The sequence below is a fragment of the Pantherophis guttatus genome, chromosome 1 (assembly GCF_059756535.1).
Source record: "Pantherophis guttatus breed Tessera chromosome 1, ASM5975653v1, whole genome shotgun sequence".
In the NCBI taxonomy this organism is placed as follows: Eukaryota; Metazoa; Chordata; class Lepidosauria; order Squamata; family Colubridae; genus Pantherophis; species Pantherophis guttatus.
This window is the reverse complement of record NC_142063.1, coordinates 286,286,618-286,309,250: the sequence shown is the minus strand read 5'-3', so window position 1 is coordinate 286,309,250 and position 22,633 is coordinate 286,286,618. Positions and strand designations below refer to the sequence as shown.

The window sequence follows — 22,633 nt, the reverse complement described above, 5'->3', positions numbered from 1 at the left end:
ATTGATGCTACTCACTGTAATGTGAAACAATTGCTCTTTTTGGTGTATTCTGTTTCCAGGGTGCAAACAGCTCCAGACAGATTCAGTGGTATGGCCATCACAGAACTCTGCTATGCAAAGAAGGCAAACATAAAGTCCCCACACTTGAAAATATTTGTTCTAACTAAGCCGCTATGGAACAGTGCTTTCAGATAAACAAATATTTCTTCTTCCTGGAGTAGGGTAAGCGTTCTGAAGGTTTAGCTACAGCTATCAAAGAAGTAAAGTAGTACATATTCAACCAAGAAAAAGCTTTTGAGAAAGGGACTATCTTAAATGGCAAACTGAAGAAAGGAATGATCCAGGATTCTCTTTCTGCATTTCTGTTGATTTAGGCCAGGGGTCTCCAACCTTGGCCACTTTAAGACTTGTGGACTTCAACTTCCAGAATTCTTCAGTCAGCCATGCTGGCTGGAGAATTCTGGGAATTGAAGTCCACAAGTCTTAAAGTGGCCAATATTGGAGACCTCTGATAGACATAATGTAAAATGCAAGGATCTCTTTGTGATCATGTTCACTCTTCTTGCTTGATGGATCAATGTCATTATTCTTAGAGAGCCTATGCAGGTGCTTCTATGAAGGTTTTGTGAGTTTTAATCAGTGTAATTTATAATTACCAATTAAGATCTGTTTTCATGGGTAGTTTATAGTCTGTTACCCTTTATGACTGTACTAGAATACCCATCGTTTTAAGTTTTATTTTGGCAAACATGCCGTTTATTTCTAAAACTAAGTCAACAAAAACAGTATAAAGTGTTTTCAAGTAAATATATTTAATGACCTTGTTCATGCAGAAGTCATTGGGTGAAGGATTATATAAGATATAAAAATGGTGGTGAAACAAATTCAAGCAGAATTTTTTTTAAAAAGAACAACGGCACTGTTAAATATTTGGCAGAGACTTTTTTTATATTACACCTATTCCATTTCTCATGGAGAAAATCTATCAATGTGATTGCTAGGAGTAGAAAAAGACTTGATGGCATATAATCAATCAAGCATTCCATTTTGTGTTGTTGTTTTTCTCTCTCTTTCACCGCCATTACCTTGAGGGTATCTTTCTTGTCCTGGTAAAAACACAAAGTTTGCCTCATCAGAACTGTATGAAATGTGTTCCAGGAGCGACTGTTTGCCTGAAAGAACAAAAATCCAAGGTCAGATCTAAAACAAATAAAGATTGACCAGTTACAAGGCACTGAAAAAAATGAATTATGGCCTGTCCTGGCACTTATAACCTTCACAGCATTCCCACAGACATGTAACCATAATTTGGGTGCTTGGCTACCATCATATATTTATGATGGTTGCAGCATCCCACGGTGACGTGATCATCCTGTGTGACTTTCTCAGCTGGCCTCCAACATGCAAAGTCAATGGGGGAAGCTTGATTCACTCAATGACCATGTGATTCACTGAACAATTACAGTGATTTGCTTAATAACCATGGCAAAAAAAATATAAAATCAGGAGCTTAGCAATGGAAATTGTGGTCATAAATTGAGGACTACCTATAAACTCTTTCTTAAAATATGGACCAAGAAAAAGAACTAATGTCCAAAAGCTCCTTCAGGGCACCAAAAGCTACATAATTGGCACCAAGCAAAAAAGTATGGGTGACTCACTGGTAATAATTTCCTCCCTCCATGACTGGCTTGAATCAAACTAGTTTTTAACTTTATTTTAGCGGACAAACTGTGGATTATGCCAGTCCTGAAAAACTCAGATCATTTATTACTTTAGCTTATTTATTTATTTAAATAAGCTCCAACAGAACTCAGGGCGGTGAACAGCCATGGTAAAAACACAACATATAAAATTTAAAAGCAATTTAAAAAACATTAAATAATTTTGGCTATCAATTTAAAATAACCCAGTTAAAACCAATTATAAATTTAAAACCGCAAGGATGGGGTCAAGCCAGCCCGGCTAGATGAAATAGATGTGTTTTCAGGGCCCGACGAAAAGTCCGGAGGTCTGGTATCTCTGGGGGTAGGTTGTTCCAGAGGGCAGGTGCCGCCACAGAGAAGGCTCTTCCCCTGGGGGTCGCCAGCCGACATTGTCTGGCCGACGGCACCCTGAGGAGGCCCTCTCTGTGCGAGCGAACTGGCCGGTGGGAGGCTATTGGCGGCAGAAGGCGGTCTCGTAGATACCCTGGCCCTAAGCCATGGAGCGCTTTAAAGGTGGTCACCAACACCTTGAAGCTTATGTTTGAATCATCTCACTGAAAAAAAATTGGAACTGTATCAATGTTAATTACTGACAACATATCACTACAGCACTAGATGCGATTGTTTCAGTGTGGTAATTTATTGTTGACCAGTAGTTGTTTGGATTTGTAGCAGTGGTGGGTTTCAAAAATTTTTACTACCAGTTCTGTGAGTGTGGCTTGGTGGGTGTGGCATGGCTTGGTGGGCGTGGCAGGGGAAGGATACTGTAAAATCTCCATTCCTACCCCACTCCAGGGGAAGGATACTGCAAAATCTCCATTCCCACCCACTCCAGGGGAAGGATACTGCAAAATCCTCATTTCCTCCCAATCAGCTGGGACTCAGTAGGCAGAGAATAGATGGAGGTGGGGCCAGTCAGAGGTGGCATTTATCGGTTCTCCGAACTACTCAGAATTTCCGCTACCAGTTCTCCAGAACTGGGCAGAACCTGTTGAAACCCACCTCTGATCTGTAGACAAGCATTAGCCAGAAGTAAAAAGAAATTAACGTATTTTCCCTTTTTCTATATAAATACCTTTCTACCCCCTGCCTGCAACAGGTTCTTTCTTTCCAGAGGTCCTTCCATCATCTGAAGTTCCAATTTACTTGGAAGAGTCTAGAAAAAGACACAGGATAATATAAAGTCTCCTGAAAATATTAAAAAAAAACCAATCTCTTGCAAAGGAACGCATGGCACTTTTGTATCACTTTCCACAAAGGTAGCAAAAGGATGGGAGAATGTTTTGTTGCGAAACATGCAACAACATTAACTTTAGCTTAGTTTTTTCAAGTAAGCAAATTCCAGGTCCCAAAAGTGCTTTTTCAGGAGGCAACTGGATTTCCTTGTTTTCTTTGAAGACATTTCCCTTCTCATCCAAGAAGCTTGTTGAAGCACTTGGAGGTTTATCTATGTCCTCGTATTATAACCATTAGTAGTGGCAACCATTAGCTCTACCAATGGTTATATAGCATCATTAGCACTACTCAGGTGACCCTGAGGACACAGATAAATATCCAAGTCCTTCAACAATCCTCTAAAAGGATGCAAATGACAAGCTGTCTGCAAGGAATATAAATCCTTCCATTCCCCACTATCCTATCAGAACTGAAGAAGCTTCTTGGATGAGAAGGGAAATGTCTTCAAAGAAAAACAAGGAAGTCCAGTTGCCTCCTGAAAAAGCACCTTTGGGACAACCATGTCCTGGATGGCTGAGAATTTCTGCAGACTTTTAACTATACAAATCCCAGATGTGCTTGTCTATCATCGCTATTCTCTTCCAGCACATGGAATTGGCCAAATTGACTGATGTTGATGAGTATCACACTCACACACACACCTGTAGGGCTCAGTATCGATAGCAATCTACATGAAAAAGTGTGAGTTTTGCATTAGTGGGAAGATAAATCTATTGATTCTCTTGGGGACATTTGAAAAAGAACCTCAAAAATTGAAATGTTAGATAAAACGAAGTTTCTAATATAATTTTTCCTATCCCTCCCCTTGAAAACCAATCGTTCTAACCTTGCTAACACTTTTGCTTTCTTCTTGGAATTTCTGTTGATCCGCTGGATATATTTTTTGCAGTGACAATTCTCCCGGTGAAGCTGCTGTCTCTTTATTTAGCTCCTGGCAAGAAGATACCTCTGCTTTGCTGCACTGATTGGGTCTATTTTTCCTCTTGTCAACCCCAAGACTGGCCCTTCTTCCTCCTTCTGAATTCTGTAACATTTCAGCAGAAGTGGGAAGCTTGAATTTGGCTATCAACCAATTATCTGCAGATGTCAGGAGAAGTTTTCCACCTGAACTGCCCAGATTTTGTTCTTTGTCCATCTTTCTTCCTGGGTCATCGGGGATATCTGACCCTTTTTTATGCTTCTCCATATTATTCCATATGGCCTGCAGTTCTTCTTCCTCTTCTTCAAACATCTCATGAGCAGGATGACGAACTTCTGCTGCCATGCCTTGTAACTTGGTTCCTTTGGTTACCTCTGCCCATGGAGCCAAATTAAAAGGACAGAGTTCTGAGTTACTCAGAGTATCTTCCTCACAGCCCAACTCACAATCAAGCTTAGAAGGTTTGGTGGGGGATTTATGTCCTAAGTGCAGAAATGAAGGTGGGTGTCTTGAAATGCTTTCTTCAGAGCATTGGGTATTTTCTTTTTCTGATGTCTCATTCACTAAAGGATCTTTAATCCTGGTTAGATGAGAAGCTAAATCAGGGTTGCTTGTAGATTCAGCAGACAAAGGCTTCAGTTTCAACCTCAAAGCTTCTTGAACTTTGGCTCTCTTGTCATCTACATCTTTGACTTGCTTCTCTTTGGAGCTACCCAGTGAGGCAGCTAGTTTATCCCACTCCAAACCTATCTGCTCATGCAATACACTGGTATGAGAGGGCTTCTTCTGCTTGAAATCAAAAAATTCATCACTGGAATTGTTTTGACTTGTAGGATGCAGCCTCACCTCTTCACTAGGAGCAACAGAGTAAGGTTTCTGCCTGCTGTAGCTTGGGTTGAGGTTCATTTCTTCAAACCAAGTGCCTTTCTTAGACTTGGGGAGCTTATGAGAGACATCTTCTGCTCTCATGGGCTTTGAATGCATCACTCGCTGTCCTCTTATGGTTTCCTTTTCCAGGCTGATACTGGTTTCATGTGTCTTTGTCCCTTCTGTACTCCTTTGGGCCACTTGGTTCACCTGCTTTGCTCCCTTCCTTTCTGCTATCTCTTCCCTTGCTACCTTGACAATATCATGGACATTTCTAAGGGCACTGAGGTCCTTGGGAAGTTCTAGGCTCAAAACAGATCCCAGGGAAAGATGCTGACATGTGTTCACCTTTTCTGTGGATGAGTGGTGGCTATGGAGACTTGTGTTTTGTTTCAGGAATATGCACTTTCCAGATGTTTCCCTAGGTAAATCACATTCCGCATCAATAGCCCATTCTAGTGGATTCTTCACATAATCCATCAGCTCTCTTTGTGGTAAGGGCAATGCCTGCAGGATTTGCACCCTCTGGGGGCATCTAGGCGGCCAAGTGTTATTCATACTATGCTTCCTTTCTTGCAGATAATTTGTTTTTGTTCCCGTAATCCTTTGCACAGTGAGCCGCTGAATATCTCCTGCCATTGCTTTGGTTTTTCCCTTTGGGCTTTTTGGGGAGCAGCTGGAACTAATCTTGGGGAAGGTATGAGAGGCTGCTTTGCTCCATTCTACCCTGGAAAATGGGAAAGAAGGAACTTTGGGAGGCACTTGCTTAACAGATTCTGATATGAAGGATGAATTTCCAAAGTCGGGGTCCTGATTTCTACATCCATCTTTCTCCTTTACATGTAGATAGGTGCTCACCTGTAAAACATGGTAAGAAAAGTGAAGAATATCCTCCGAACTGCATGAAGCTGCTGGAGTCTAAGCCAAATATTTAGGATAGCACAGTGGCAAACTTTGCATTCATAAGATCTTATTTAAAAGCATGCACTGACACATGCTTTCTTCTGCCAAATGTTTATTCAATCTTCATTTGAAAGACCCATTCATGCAACCCCCCCAAAATGGACAATGCACTCCGGGTTTATTAAAATTCTTTCCAACTGAAACTCTAGCTATTCTAGTTTACTTCATTTGATTATTCCAGGCTTTTCAGGAAGGGAGGCAATGTTAGTCTGAACTTAAATGTAAAGGAACCTAAACTAAATGAATCTCAAAGCATTTCAGTATAGATGATGTACTACCCATTCTCAATTCATTTCAACATTCAGACTATCAACATAGTATTAAAAACATCTCTAATGGGTTAAGTTAAAGTGATCAGTTGAAAGAGGCCATTTCCCAAAATTAAAATATTTTCTCCTGTCCATAATTTAGCTCAAAATTCAGCATACCACAGGACTCATTTCTTGTTTCTTTTTCCTTTGCAAATCAATTTACTCCTTCATAGTGGGATCTAAATTACATACTGTCCTCCTCCTAGTATATCTTCCATGAATTTGTAAGTCTGGACACCAGTCCAGCATCTTCAATAGTTATACAGAACAGAGAGCCTACAGAAATGGTATGGAGTCTCCTGCTTGAGGAGGGGGTTGGACTAGATGATCTATAAGGTCCCTTCTGATTCTGTTAATCTGTACATATCTAGAGACTAACGGCAGAAACTGTGCAGGTTTCAATTCTGTCCTTTGGTCAAATATTGAAGATGCAAGATGTGGAGGAGAACAAATACAGCATCTAGAGAGAGCTTGGATAAAATACAACATATTTAAGAGCCATGGGGGCCCAGTGGTTAGAATGCAGTATTGCAGGCTAATTCTGCTCACACTGGCAGGAGTTCGATTCCTTTGATCCTGACCGGCTCAAGATTGACTCAGCCTTTCATCCTTCCGAGGTTGGTAAAATGAGGACCCAGATTGTTGGGGGCAATAGGCTGACTCTGTAAACTGCTTAAAGAGGGCTGTAAAGCACTGTGAAGCAGTATATAAGTCTTAAGTGCTATTGCTATTTAAAGTTGGGAGCAGTTTTCATAGGACGTATTAGGATATGAGATGGAAACGTTAATGCAGCTGTAATGTATTCACACCTTCATACATTGTACCGTTGCTAAAGGTGTCTGCCTGATTCCTAACATGGATATGATAACTGTAAATCAACGCAGGAGTTAATTATGAGGAGTAGCAATGTGCTAGTTAGTTAAGGACCTTGCAACATGCAGCCATGAACTCCAGCATGCATCCTTGGTCCTCACTCCCTCATTCCTACTTCACAGCAATTTTACCTCTTTTGCATGCTGATGGTACAGCCTTTTCTTTCTCTTTAAACTACCCAAAGTATTTTCTAAAAGTCCCTGGCAACGTTTCCAAAACGTTTTACAGGCTGAGGGTTTAATTTCAGACAGCTGGATATTAGGAAAGAAACAAAAATGGAAAGTGAAGGAGTAGTAAGGACAAGCTACAACAGCCAGCAGAGAAACGAAGGTGCAGAAAGTCAGCTGGTGCCACATAAAAAGATTATGCTAGATGTATGTATGGCAGCTGTTTATGTAAGAAGCAGAAAACAAAACTAGCATCCTTGATCCATACTGCATATTAATATACTATTGCTTAGTTATGAACTTCCAAATTTTCCACTGATGTTAGGTGCTCCTCTACTTGACATTCTTAGTTTGGAATTTCCTCATATTAGAAATTCTTGCCTCCCATTGCTCCAGAACAGTACACCCCTCTCGAACTGAGGAACTTTTAAGATGTGTGGACTTCAGTTCCCAAAATTCATGCTGATTAGGGAATTCTGGGAGTTGAAGTCCCCACATCTTAAAAGTTGCCAAAGTTGAGAAACCTTTCTCTAGTGTTTATTCATTTATTGAATTTGGAAATTAAGCATATATATATGCTTAATATCTATCTATCTATCTATCTATCTATCTATCTATCTATCTATCTATCTATCTATCTATCTATCTATCTATCTATCTATCTATCTATGGCAAGGAAATGCCTTAATGCCTTACCTTGTGCGAAGTCTCTTGTCCTATAGTTGGTGAAGAGGCAATCTGGCTTCCTGCAGCTTTTTTCTCCCCTTCCTTTTCAATGTTCAGGATCAAGCTCACTGTGCTACCCAAACTGCCAGGGGATGCTTGTGGCACAAGTAACACTGGGGTCTCTGAGGGTTCTAGAACTAGAGTTCCCTTAGGGACATCCACCTCAAAGGGTAAACCATTTCCTGATTCTTCCAAGCTCTGTTTGTACCCTGGAAGAACATTGACTGCAAATGCAGTGGAGATTGATTCATTCTGCTGCTTATGGTCATCTCCTGCTGAACATTTCATTAACACCTTAGAGTTTAGGATACCATCTGTTTCAGTCACATCAGCTCTAGAATCCAATTCAAACTAGGGAGTAAGAAAACACAATAAATAAGCTGCAGTGGGTAATTTGCTAATTTTCTTCCTTCAGCTAAGTATGCATTGTTATTTCTTCTGAACAGGGATCTACTTCCTTTTTGACTGTACAGGCTTCTGTACTATTAACTGGACATAAGATCAAGACCTATTCAGAAAATTAGAGCTCATCTGGGGAAAGGTCAGTATTGGTTCCTCATTCTATATTGTGGTTGATTCACACAAGGAGGCAGAAGACTGGCTGGGCAAGTCTGCTGCAAATTTGGAGACACTGCACCAGTGGTGGGTTTCAAAATTTTTTACTACTGGTTCTGTGGGTGTGGCTTGGTGGGTGTGGCATGGCTTGGTGGGTGTGGCTTGGTGAGGATACTGTAAAATCTCCATTCCCACCCTACTCCAGGGGAAGGGATACTGCAAAATCCCCATTTCCTCCTGATCAGCTGGGACTCAGGAGGCAGAGAATAGATGGGGGTGGGGCCAGTCAGAATTTTTACTACCTGTTCTCCGAACTACTCAAAATTTCTGCTACTGGTTCTCCAGAACCGGTCAGAACCTGCTGAAACCCCTCTCTGCACTGCACTCAAGTGAACAAATGGTTTATATATGAAACTAGAATGTTTGCCTCAATCTCCTGTGATAGAATTTTTCAGGAGGAAAAAAAAACCACCTAGCAACTGAAAATCTATTCTGATGGTAAGTATTTTAGCTAAATATAATAGGAATGGAGACCATACAGAAAAGTTCCACTGCTGTATTGATTCTCGGACAGTTTTAATCTGGATGTGCAAAAATATACTTAAAATAAGCATAGCAAATATTAAATGAGAAATGCCAACATTGGTGAAAAATAGCAAATAAATATAGGGCTTGGTTGTTGTTATTCTTATTATTGGAAAGAAATCAGACTAAGAAATGGGAGTATGGGAGTCAAGATGATGGTTATTTAAAAATCGTAACATAGTCATAAATATATTTCTTCAATGATGTTTTGACAACTTCTCAGTCTAACCCCCAGGTCTCAACCCTCCAATGTGCTATCCAAGGCTGGTCCAGGTAGCTTTCTTCCTTAAAAAAGAAACATTATCTCATTCCAAGTCTTAACAAGTGCAGGCAAGCTGGGGGCCCTGAAGAAAATGTAAGAGATCTACAGTCCTCCCCATTTTTTAAAGACTTTAAGAGACCACAGTAAATTAAGCTGCAAGGGGAAGAATAACATAGGATCCTGGTGATTAGCTTCTGCACTTTTTCTACAGCAGCAATTTTTAAAAGGGTGTAAGCACAGCCATGAGACGTAGACTATCCATATTCTATTTTTAGTAACAAAACGTTGACAGAGCTAGGTATATCCTTTGGGCAGATGTCCTCATCTTTATCAAAATAGAGTGGACTGGTACTTTATAAGTCCTAGAATGAGCAGTTGTTGCCAAAGCAACAGAATTGGGTTATTTAAGAATCCTGAGCCCTGCTGGTGCTACACTTGACTTTCTTCATAATTCCAGATGCATACTGCATAGGTTGACTCACTGCACACTATGAGCCCATTATACTGATCCAAATGTAAGCCTTTGTAGGTGGGGGAATATTCTAAATCCAAATTGTTCTCCTGTTATGTCACCCCTTTGTCTAGATAGGTGCCTTGATTGGCGGAGCCCATCAAAAGGAATATTGAATCAGAACATGCATTTTAACGAACAGTAAATTGCTGGTCTAGACAATGTTTTTGCAGTTAAATCAGGAGCACTTTTTTGTGCCGCCATTGTTTTCACTGTCAGTGTTCTCAGAAGTTTGAAGGTGGATCCATCTTCGCTTTTGCCAATTTGAAAAGCTGAGGACAAGAAATGAAAATTGTTTCCTCATCCTGAGCTGTTCTCTGTCCTCATGTATAAGCAGTCAGCTGATGGCATGGCCAACAATCAGATACATTAACTGCAGATTCAATATTGACGGCAGAATTTACAAACGCAAATGACACATGAATACTTCTCTAATTCACACGCATAACCACCCAGAGATACAAATCAGAGAAAAAGATAATAAAGTGAAATAATAAGGAAACTTCAATCCTCCCCCTTGGTTGTGCAATACCGTCTTTCCTCTTTTACCCAGGCCATGCATAATAGTTCCTATTTGTAACAAAGGCACACTAGAGGCATACTAACTTGGAGGTTCTGAGGCATGTTTACAGTGTTATCCTGAGACTCTCGCTCATCATTCTTGTTTCCAGGGTCCTTTGGGGAACACTGTGCTTGATATCGTATCATCACCCATCCCAGCATGTTCTGTAGCTCCTCCATTCGCTCCTTTATCTAAAGGAAGAACAAGTGTGAAAGAGGAGGGGGAAAAGCCCACCTGAAATGCCATATTACAATATCTCTGAAACTATTTCCAGCCTCTTAAATATTGGTTTCCATATTCTTAAGGCTGCCAGGTAGATTAATAGATTTGTATCTCTCCTTTTTCATTCAAAGAGTTTAACTATTATATGCTACTTAGTTGTCCAGTTACCTCAATAAGGCCTGCTGAGAGAACCTATCATTTTGTCACAAAAACCACTGGCACCTTAATGATGAACAACTATTCGTAGTTCAAGGATAACTGCGGAAGTTTTGTAGACCACAGAAAGCTTTATCAGAACCATGGAACTGATGTTTCGTATAGTTTACGCATTAAATTATTAGAGAAAGAAAACAAGACTATCACAACTCTTTGGACTCTCCTCAAATGTTCTCAAGAGAACATTTTCGCCTTTTGCAGTCCTTTTGCACTTGTTTTGCAGTCCTCTTGCACTTGTTTTAGCAGACAAGAACTGATATTCCTTACCATTAATCTCACTTTTCCTTCTAATTGAAATTAGCCCCTTTCATTGTTTCCTGTAATGTTGCTCCTTGTTCTCAGCAGCTACTCTGTGTGTGATATTCTTTAATTGCTTCTTCCCATTTTAGATTCTTCTATGTGAGCCTATTCCCAAACTGTTCCCAAATCCTGATTTTCTGCTGTTGTTTTCCCTTGCAATCTGATTTGTGACCAACTCTGAAACCTGTCCATTTGCTTTCCTTTCAAACCCTTGAATTAGTTTCACTCTACCAATAAAAGAGAATATTTGTAGCTCAGGGTTGAATTGTGGGGTCCTTGGCGGTCTCTGAACTTGGTTATTGCCAAAGATCTCATCACTTAACTCTGTCTCTTCCCAAATATGCTCTCAATATTAAAAATAAATAAATCTTTGATATCCTTAATCCAAATCATTGCTCTGAAACCATTTCTTTCTTCTACTTCTCCAAAATAAGCTATAGAAAAACTCAAACTTTCTTAAGAATTCAAAGCAATTAAAATCTATTTGAAACTTAGCATGTTAATCCAGTGCAATAACGATTATAAATCACACTGAGACAAATGCAAATGATTGCATTTGTCTGCTTCAGTGGTGGGCTGCTACCAGTTCACCCTGAATTGGGCGAACTGGTAGCAGCGGCGACAGGAGGCTCCGCCCACCCACCCAGACACTTCTGCACATCTGCAAAAGTGTCGCGCGCACATGTCCACAAGCAAAACAGTAGCGATGGGATTTGAAACCTATTACTGGTCTGCTTGTACCATGGACTGTGTTTACTGCTTTCACTTCTGTAGAGGGCAACATATATTTACAGAATTGAATTTTATCTCTCATCTTAAGGTCTAGGTTTAAATGATAGGTATGTCTATCCCACCCCATGTGTACTGCATTTAACCACAGTTTCTCCTCTGGCTCAAAATAGCAGAAATTGAGATAATTTTTATAATTGATACCATAATATTATTTTCTGATCATTTTACTAATAACTAAATGGATAACTCATTCATAAAATCATGTTACTGGACTTCTCTAAATCAGTGATAGCAAATACGGTAAGTGCTCTAAACAATACTATGAGTTTTTTTTAAAAAAATGTATAAAATATTTGTTCACTGGATTTCTTTATGTGAAAAAAATGCTTCCAAGGGTGTGAATTGGATATAATATATAATTACATATTATCTTCTTTCCCCAGGTCTTTAACCCATCTGTACCTGTGAATACATGCTATCTAACTGAAAAGCATTTGCTACTGGATGAAGCAAATGCCCAGGAGGGGGCTGTTTAATGGTGCAAAAGATATCCGTAATTAAGAGCAGCCCTGAGACATCTATGAAAACCATTATCTACAGAAAGCCATTAGCTGCTCTGAGCCACTAATTGATAAAGACATGCATATTTGAAAAGCTACCATGATCATCTTCTGGGCTTAAATGCCGATTCCTAAATTACTAGGAATTCCTAGTAATTCCTAGGATTCCTAAATGATATTCCCATTGACAGCCTGTGGGATATTTATATCTCTAGCTTTTCACACTTACCGTTTTACTCAAATAATGCTCTTCAGCTATCAGCTCCCACCCTGATGCTGCCAACTCTTCAAACTCCTTGAATTTAGCCTCCATACTAGTCTTCAGATTCTCCCAGGGGGCTTCTGGAAGACCCTGGGCATTCAGATTCTCTGAGAAAATTTGTGCCCGGGTATCCTCTGTCCAAGAGCTAGAAAATCAAGGGTGAGAGGACAGCTGTGAATGAAACCAGAAGAAACAGATCTTCATACCTGCTTAAATATAGCCAATTTAACTCTCCATTGCAAAAGTGGAGAGAAGGTAGACTAAAACCGAAAGGTAGATTTCTGGATGATGTTAGAATAGCTGCAGCAACAATAACAAAAACCCTCAATGACTTTGCGCACCAAAATTTGTCTGCTGAATGAGGAAACCTGGAAGTAATAGGGGGTGGGTTTAGCGGACATGAAATGCTGCAGGTTTAATGCAATCCTGGTAATATACTCTTAGGCTCAGAAGGTGCTTATGGGCAACTTATTCCTTAATTCTAAATGCGTATCTTTTACACCAAGGTTTGGTTGGTGGGTCTTCAGGCTTTAATTAAAAAATTAAATTGCCCCAGACAGATCTGAAGTCCACCTATCCTTGTTCTGCACTACCAACAAAGCCACAGAATTATTCACCTGAACTGCAGGCAAAACGTTAGCTATTAGGAGCCAAGAATCGCACTGGATGTCTATTCTACATCTGGGTCACTAGATGGCAGAATTTCTCCACCTATAGTTCATAATTAAGATAGCAAGCACTTCCCTCAATCCTTTTAAATCACCTTCAAGCTGTGCTGGACACCTACCGACTTACATGGACATTTCCATTCAGTTTTCTTGGCAAGACATGGAAACACTTTCCATTACCTTGTCTCAAAGTCTTCTCAGGAAATATTAAAGATGTAAAAACAATGTCAGCTTCTCTCACTATTGTTTAAAAGTTAGCAAGGAATTCACACATAGGTCATCATACTTGACAACACTAAAATATTTGCTTGCATATTTTGTTCAATAAAGGTGTATAAAGCAAGGAAATATGTAGCCAATGGCAACTTCCCAGTATGTTTGTCAACTGTGACAATTTACATTCAGATTGCACGCAATTCGATATCAAGAAATACTTGCTGTAGAGAACTGTGCCTAGGACTGAAATAGATTTAACAAGCTAATTGAATCGTCTTCAAAACAAAAACATCTCACAGATGTGATTAGTAACAAAACAGTTTGGAGGCTAAGGAAAGTTTAATTTTTTTAAGTAAAAGGACTATTTCCTGATTCTGATATTTAATTAATTTAAAAACGTCATGCCCTCCCCAAGATTTCTCTAGGAGCAGGATGCATTCTTGCTGAAGTATAAAAAGTACAAAGAAAATAAGACTAACTAGAAAGCTATATGGTATGAATTGTAAGGCAACTGTGGGAAGCTGCCCCCCCTTCTAGAAAATGAAAAATTTTGGGAATATTAAAAGAAGTAGAATATTCTATTTCTCCAAAGGAGAAATGGAGAAACCTGTTCTTAGAGGCAGAAAGCAGTCCTGGTCTTTCTTAATAGCCTCCAGCAGACTGGGCCTCCAGTGACCATTAAGAAAGATTGAACCAGCCTATTCACAAACAAAACACCTTCACCTCCAAACGATGGGATTAAAATTTGCATTTCTCCACCCAAATTCTAAGGACAGGAGGTGACCTTTTAGGACAATAATAGGATTAACTCACCACCATTAGAATAGCAAAAGATACCAGGCTCACTACATTGCATAATCCCCTGAAGCATTTCAAACATAAAGCCCCAGAAACCTATAAAGATCCATCCACTCATTCAGCCATTTGGTCAGCTGCCCCAGAACCACATGCTGTTGGTGGTTCTACTCATCAATAAACAGAATCCTTCTTTCCAATAAGCCTCCATTTTATTTCCCTTGCCTTTCTGCCAGCTTGGAATTGAACCAGATGGACTTTTTCTTCCAACGAAATGTCGGTATGCTGTCTGAAAAGCAAGCTTTTTTTTTTTTTTTTTTTTGTAATTTAAGACAGTTCTTAATTCTGGGCATCTTGCATCCCAAGATTTTAAGAAGAATAAGAGAAAGAGAAACTAACTTACATAATGGCCAGGTAGCCTTTAAAGAATTGCCATAAGCGAACAGTCTGGTGTCCATGAACTGAATTTTCTAGCACCAGTTTTTGGAGATCTTTCCAAGCCTCTAATATTTCAAGAATTGGTTTGGAGTCATCAGATACTTCAACCAGGTGAGTAACTGCTCTTTCCAGTTCCTCTATATTTCCTTCCAGCTGAGACATATCACTCTATGGGACACAGAACAACAGGATTCACAGTGGTGGAGACACTTTCTTGGTTCCTCCAGGATAGCAAATTCTTGTTGCTATCCCAGAAAGGATAGGTTTCTTGCTATTGATTTTTTTGGAGGGGAAAAAGCTTTTTAAAAAAGCACAGATGATCAGAACCAATAAACATTATACCTCTTTCAAAAGTACTGCTCAAAATTATAGTCAAACTTAAACTTGTGAGATAATCTGTGATTTGCAATGGTAATAGGCAGAATACTATGTATAATGTCTTCTTTAAGATCTATAGTCCTCACATCTGCTATGAGATAATGAAACTTATTTGGGGGAGTGGCTACTGAGCCCAGCAACTTTGTGGACATTGGGCTAATTGTTGATGCATTTACATCTGTGCAAACATGAAAAGCACTTCACACCACTTAACCCTTGGAATATGTTCAACTATTTCCAACGATTAAATCCCCCCCCCCAAATCTTCAACCTACAAAGTCCAGGAATGCATTTAAGCATCCAGTAAGTGTCATTTGGGACATTCTGACTACAGCAAAATATATTTGTTCTTATATACCAGAGTCAATCTAATTCTAAATCCCAAGACATTCTTCACCCACATACATTTGAGATTAGCCCAAGGCCAAACTCATAAAAAAGAACAACAGAATGAGCTAAACAAGAAAAGTTAGCTCTCATTGCAGATAAGATTAACAGGAGATGGAATGGTTCCCAATGGAACAATTATTAAACAATTTCCTTACCTCATTCCTGGATTTTTACAAGGGATGCAGATGATATTACCCTCCATTTGTAACTCCTCCATTTCCTACCAGTTCCTCCATTTATATTTACAAATGGAAGCATAAAGGAGGAAAACACAGAATAGTTGTACAGTGCATTTTAATTAATTTTAATTTTAAAAACCAGTGCCATCCGAAAACTTTCCAAAGTGGGGAAAACCAACACAATTTCAACATTCTTCAAAGTCAGAACCAAAGCTCTGGATCTCACCTCTATCTCTTCTTGCCTTTTCTGTATGCCCTGCACATCAAGCAGATCCCTCTCGGTTTTTACTGTGGTAAAACTCTTCTCTGCTTGAATGAGGTCCTGAGCCAGTGTTTCTGCTCTCTCCCCAATTGTTTCAATCTGTGAGGTAACCCAGCTCAGCTGAGAAGAGAAAGAACAAACATGAAACATTATCAATGGCACTCAGTACCCTACATTTCTTGATAGGATGCTATATAGAGCTGTGGTGGCACAGTGATTAGAATACAATATTGCATGCTAACTCTGCCAGCTGCCAGGTGTTTAATCCTGGCCAGCTCAAGGTTGACTCAGCCTTCCATTCTTCTGAGGTTGGTAAAACAAGGACCCAGATTGTTGGGGGCAATAGGCTGACTCTGTAAACTGCTTACAGAGGACTGTAAAGCATTATGAACCGGTATATAATACACAAACCCTGAATTTGTACTTGTGTAGATGCAGAACCTCTTTGGTTTACCCCAGACTGAATTCTAGGTTTCTGAGTTTGGCTCATCCTTCCATCATTTAAGGACATTTTCTGTCCAAGCTGATTTTACATTATTTTCACCCCCTAAAATGGCTGTATGTTGGTCTTAATTTGCACCTTACTGCAGATCTATTAATATGAAAACTAGGATATTCACACCGGCTCTTTTTCTTTAGACAAAATATTGTCATGCATTTTTGACATGTGCCTCCTTCCCTTACGATTCTTAGATTTGCAGACCCATTTCTGGGATTTGTTGAAGGATTTCATAGTATCCACTATAGTGCTCGTTTGGACCATTTACACGTTTGATTCAATATATTTGAAAATTTATAGAAAATTTATAGAAATTTATAGAAATTCCCATAATTTCTATATGGATGAGATATGGCGAAAAGCCATGTAGGGATAGAGTGAAAAGGCATGAGACAGAACGTAGTGTAAACAGAGTCTCAGTAATATAAGAAAAGTAGTCTCAGTAATATGGAAAGAAATGTGAGGAGCAACTCATTTACTTTGGGAAACTCATCACAGGTGAAGGACATGATTTAAATGCAAAAGGATCTCAGGTTCAATCCCCAGGATCTCTAAATCTCTGAAAAATTCTCCTTGAATTCTTCATTGCTCTGACTGTCAAGCACTATTGACAGTCAGAGTAGACCAGGGGTCAGCAACCTGCGGCTCTGGAGCTGCATGTGGCTCTTTCACCCCTCTGCTGTGGCTCTCCGTCACTCAAAATATGCGTCACAACTGCCAATGTGCAACACCCACCGGCACGCAATTTATTGAGCTTTTCAACCATGGATAAATCCAAGAAAAGTTTCAGAAGAAAACAGAATGTTTAATTCAACTACATATGCTAGTTTTGTGGCCGCTCAAGAAATAGTCAGGCACGGGAGGGGTTTTGTGGCACCTGGTGTTTTCTTTTCTGGGGGAAACGGGTCCAAATGGCTCTTTTGAGTGTTTAAGGTTGCAGACCCCTGGGGTAGACAATACAGAATTCAATGGACCATAGCAATCTCACTTGATATAAATCAGCCTCCTCTAAACACCTTTCAAGATTTTAGTCTGCATGAAGAGTTGCACTGGATTAAAGCAAGCCAACAATATGACAACCTGAAAAAGATTTTAATAGATAGTCAGGAAAAACTACTGATCAGTATGCCTCAGATTCTTGTTTCAATACCAGAAACATTATCACAACAAGCAATGAGTTGGGCCAGGGTAAAAACTGTCGATGTTCTCTCTGTAACCATTAGAGAAGTATTCTAATATGTGGCACTTCTTAGCTTTCTCTTACCACAATTTCTTCCTTATCTTTCACGACCTGAGGAAAGTACTCCAGGCTCTCAGTTTCAGTTGCCGCCTTCAAGGCCTGCTCTCGTTCCTTCACCACATTGTTCAGCATTTCCACTGCTTCTTGTAATTCCTTTAGAGGTCTACTCATGTCCTTACTGTTCCCCTGTTGAGCGCTTTGGGCTAAGACAAGGTGCAAAGATTCTGGGGAACCGAACTGGTTTGGTGCATCCTGAAGCAAAATAAGAATACAAGCAATATTGGTATTAAAATACATAGATGATTCTATTAATTATCACAGCAATTTTGGAAAGAAATTAACATTATTTCAATTCTACAAAGGAGGAATTTAAAACAGAAAGGTAGTAAGACTGAATCCCACTCAATAAGATTAATCATTTGTTATTTAAATTGCTAGTCAAGTTGTTTGTGTGTTTTTCTGTTCTTTTTGCCTTAGAGTTATATATCTCCTTAATTGAGACCGAGTTTTGTGTGGTAGTCAGGGCATCAGGCTAGAAATGGGAAGATCCAGCACAAAGCCAGCTGGGTAATCTTGGACCAGTCATTCTCTCTTAGCTCTAGGTATGAGGCAATAGCAAACCACTTCTGAAAAACCTTGCCAAGAAAACTTCAGGGACTTGCCCAGGCAGTCTCCAAGAATCACACATGATTGAGTGGAAGAAAAAAATTCTCCTTAATTAAAATGGATAAACAAGTGACCAATCTATGTTTCTTGATCTAAATAACATATATAGGTTGACTCAGCCTTTCATCCTTCCGAGATGGGTAAAATGAGGACCCAGATTGTTGGGGGCAATATGCAGACTCTGTAAACCACTTAGAGAGGGCTGTAAAGCATTATGAAGCGGTATATAAGTCTAAGTGCTATTGCTGTTGCTATATACTGCCTAGATATCTTCAAAAGGAGGACTGTCTTGAGGCTCCAACTTGTGCTAGAATGATGTACAATGCTACAGCACCAGCTGTTCATTGAAATATCCATTGAAAAAAATTGAAAGTGTGATGTCCTCTCTTAAAGAAATGAATAAGGATCTTACTAGAAAGTTTAGAGGAATACAAGATTCAATGGACATATTCCAAACATGTTTTGATACAATTACAGATAAAATTCATACAAGAGGAAACATGGTTTCCCAGTTAGTCAAACGATTTCTAAAGCTGCTATAACAACTTAGAAAACACTAATAAAATACTAAAAAACAGGGTAAATATCTGGAAGCACAGTGACATAGAAAAAACACAAACAGTTTTACCATTGCTAAAGATAGGGGGAAAAGGATGTTAATAAAGGAGTCTTTAATTGTGAAATGTCTGATTTACCAATAGACTTTTAATTAGATTCTGATGAAAATACTTGAAGAAAAAGAGCTTATACAGGTAGTCCTTGACTTACAACCACAATCTAGCCCAACATTTCTGTCACTAAGCAAGACAGTGGTTAAGTGAATTTTGACCCATTTTATGACCTTTTTTGTCAGAGTTATTATGTGGATCACTGCAATTGTTAAGTTAATAACATGGTTGTTAAGTGAATCTAGCTTCCCCATTGACTTTGATTGTCAGAAGATTGCAAAAGTAGATCACAAGACCGCAGGACACTGCAACCAACATCAATATGAACCAGTTGCCAAGCATCCAAATTTTGATCATGTGACCATGGGGATGCTGCAACAGTTGTAATTGTGAAAAATGGTCATCAATCAAGATCGAATCTGGGTAAGTCATCAGGAGCAGAGATTTACTTTTCTGAGCTTTCGGACTCATGCTGGAGCCCATCTTCAGGGAACTTCTCTCTACTAGAATATGTCATAAATTATATTTTTCAGTGCCGCTGTAATTTTGAACAGTCACTAAATGAACAATTATAAGTTGAGGACTATCTGTATAGGGTCCTGATAAGATCAGGGAAAAATCTTCTATTTCATGGACTACAATGAGGCCATAGGTTACCATCCTTATTGGGACTTAAGATGTATTTAGTCAGATCCACCTTATTGGGGTTCAAATCCAGGAATGAACTCATACAACATTGCATTTTATGTGACTGTGCTGTGATTAGAGTCATGCACTATATCTAGAAATAGATCTGGCTACATATGCCTGATAAATCTCAATATAGATGAAACTGGTAACACACTGTCCCCAGATAATCAATCCATATTTATTTATTTACCCAATGCATCAGTCTATATAGCAACCCATCTCAACAACGACTGAAATAATAACTGAAAACTTCACACAAAATATACGCTGTTTAAAAAAATAGAGATGTTTTCATGAGAAATGCACAGGGACAGGATATTATACTATCCCTATTTCTCTACTCCTGTCTTTCTCAGCTTTAAGATGGATGGACGTCAACTCCCAAAATTCTCCAGCCAGCCTTACTGCTCCACTCAGAAAGCTTAAGGTAAGAAAGTAAAATCTTTCCTAATTATCCAAATGAATTTTCCAGCAAACTTGTCAGAGAAATAAAAATTTCTCTATAAAATATTATATTATATATTATATAATATATATTTATTATATTATATTATATTATATTATATTATATTATATTATATTATATTATATTATATTATATTTATTATATTATATTTCTCTATAAAATATTATACTAATGTACATATCCAGTGATATGTATGATTCACATTTGTTATCCAAATGTGTTCAAAGTCACAGAATAATTTTTATCCACCCTAAATCCTGCTCCATTTAAAACTGATGGGAAAAAATGCTCTAGATTTAAGTTTATATCATACAGTTTACTTTATAGTCATAAATGGTAAATTTTGCTTCCTGGGTTTTTGCCTTTGTAGGTAACTCAGAAACTGGTATATTTAACATGTTTGGCTGTTGGGTAAATATGGAATTCTCATTCTAATGTATTAAATGGGTTAGCATTCAATAGCATTCCAACTGTTTTATTCTGTATGAACATGTTACATGAATGTTAGAGGGAAATCCAAAATTGAAAATAACAAGATAATCCTTTCATAAGAACTTGGGCAGGGTTTGGAGAGTGTATCTTAAACCAAGTAATTGGAGTAATAACTAATTGTTGCTCAATGAGCTTTCCCTTCCCATGAAAAGCAGAATCATTGGATATTCAGTTAAAACTTTGTTTGAAGTCTACACAGGGGCTGGTAAGTGCTTGAGAATCTTAGTGCTATTTACAAAAATTACAAGCCTGGGATTGGTTCTTATGATGTGGTCTTTCATAGTGATTCTCTTTAGGACAAAATTTGCTTCACATATTAATTTTGTTTTGGAAAACTTACTGTTTTTCTTGATGCTCATTTTCTTTTGAATTATATGCCAACATTTGGGAACTGAAGAAAATGGGTACTGAATGCTTTTATGATCACACAACAGAGTATATGACAAGCATTCAATGGTACCAATTCTCTATCAGTTATAAAATGACATGAAAAACTCATCTCATCTCTCTTTTTATATTCAGACAAACATTTGATCCATAATGTCTATGGAGCTTCTCAATCATCTAAGTCATGGTTGAAGAAGCTTCTTGGATGAGAAGCAAAATGTTGTCCAAGAAAACCAAGAAAGTCCAATTGCCAGATATTCCCGGTCACATGACCACCAAGCCACACCCACCGTCACGCCCACAGAACCAGTAGGGAAAATTTTTGAATTCACCACTGAATCAGCCTATAAGGGAGATTGATATCTACCATATTTTTAAATGCCAGTTCTTTCTCATGAACTTCAAGAGATATTTCAGTAAACAGCCAGGCAGATTATTGTGACAGTTCATCTAGTGTCAGTTGTTGCAGTTAGTGGATTAGAGCCAATGCTTTCACAATTGGAGATGATCAGAACTAAAATGAGGTTAAAATTCAGCTATAAAAAGTCTTTACCAATTGTAATTTAGTTGCCATATTTCTCTTTGAGATTCAATGAATCCTGAAAAAAAGGGTAACAACTACTCTTGGTCACCAAATGATCTGCTTAGAGACAATAAACCATCCCAGAACTAAGTTATATCCAAGCAAGGATTGAAATCCTGACCCTTAATAGCAAAAGCCTTATTTTGGTGAGTTAACTCTGAACTGAGATATCAGATGACATCCTGCTGTCCAAATGAAACAATAAAGAGAAGTCTCTCATAATGTATACTTCCACTGACTGGAAGGTATTGAGATCACATTTCTGTCACAGAGAAGAGGGGGACTGATCCAGGGGTGAAATTCAGCAGGTTCTGACAGGTTCTGGAGAACCAGTAGCAGAAATTTTGAGTAGTTTGAAGAATGGCAAATACCACTCTGGCTGAGTGGGATGGGAATGGAGATTTTGCAATATCCTTCCCCTGGAGTTGGGTGGGAATGGAGATTTTGCAGTATCCTTGTCCTGCCACGCTCACCAAGCCACGCCCACCAAGCCACACCATGCCCACCAAGCCATGCCCACAGAACCGGTAGTAAAAAAAAATTGGATTTCATCACTGGACTGATCTATTCTCCATAGCACCTCAGAGCAAAATAAGAAGTAACATATGGAAGCTGATCCAAAGAGAGGTTCAACCTGATTTCCTATCAATGAGAACAATTAATGAGTGGAATAGTTTGCCTTCAAAAGTTGTACGTGCTCCATCACCGGAGGTTTTTAAGAAGAGATTTGACAGCCATTGGTCTGCAATGGTATAGGGTCTCCTGCTTCAGTAGGGATTTGGACTAGAAATCCTCAAAAGTCCTTCCTCCAACTCTTGTTATTCCATAATTTTGTAATTCATTTCTCTTCCTTTTCTTTGCTTCTCACCTTTATTTGGTTTTTTTGGTTTAGCGTCTGATCCATCTGGACATTCTGTAAGAACTCCATTAAAATCAGGGAGTCGTGTAAATCGGATGCTTGGCGCTGGAGGGCTTCCTGTACACAGGCCAGCCTGGTGAGAAAATGTAAACTATTTAGCAATATAAGGCACAGAGAAATTTACCCTGCTTTATCAAGCAGAAACAACAGGTTAGCTCAGGA

At 38.9% G+C, this 22,633-nt stretch overlaps 1 protein-coding gene across 9 annotated transcripts in view; it reads right to left on the bottom strand.

Moving 5' to 3' along the window:
* The window catches only part of LOC117671845 (uncharacterized), a 64,478-nt gene that overhangs the window by 7,078 nt on the left and 34,767 nt on the right, over positions 1 to 22,633 (bottom strand). For 4 of the 9 annotated variants that reach the window (XM_087883078.1, XM_087883080.1, XM_087883081.1 and 1 more), the window contains 12 exons: positions 22,421 to 22,544; positions 17,625 to 17,852; positions 15,826 to 15,981; positions 14,618 to 14,820; positions 12,503 to 12,680; positions 10,288 to 10,434; positions 7,739 to 8,119; positions 7,007 to 7,126; positions 3,769 to 5,586; positions 2,782 to 2,862; positions 1,086 to 1,172; positions 16 to 110 (listed from right to left, as the gene is read on the bottom strand). In XM_087883078.1, the coding sequence (XP_087739204.1) occupies positions 16 to 110; positions 1,086 to 1,172; positions 2,782 to 2,862; positions 3,769 to 5,586; positions 7,007 to 7,126; positions 7,739 to 8,119; positions 10,288 to 10,434; positions 12,503 to 12,680; positions 14,618 to 14,820; positions 15,826 to 15,981; positions 17,625 to 17,852; positions 22,421 to 22,544 (3,618 nt within the window). The remainder of the gene's footprint in view (positions 1 to 15; positions 111 to 1,085; positions 1,173 to 2,781; positions 2,863 to 3,768; positions 5,587 to 7,006; positions 7,127 to 7,738; positions 8,120 to 10,287; positions 10,435 to 12,502; positions 12,681 to 14,617; positions 14,821 to 15,825; positions 15,982 to 17,624; positions 17,853 to 22,420; positions 22,545 to 22,633) is intronic. The other 5 variants (XM_034428068.2, XM_034428070.2, XM_034428069.2 and 2 more) reach the window with 3 other exon arrangements.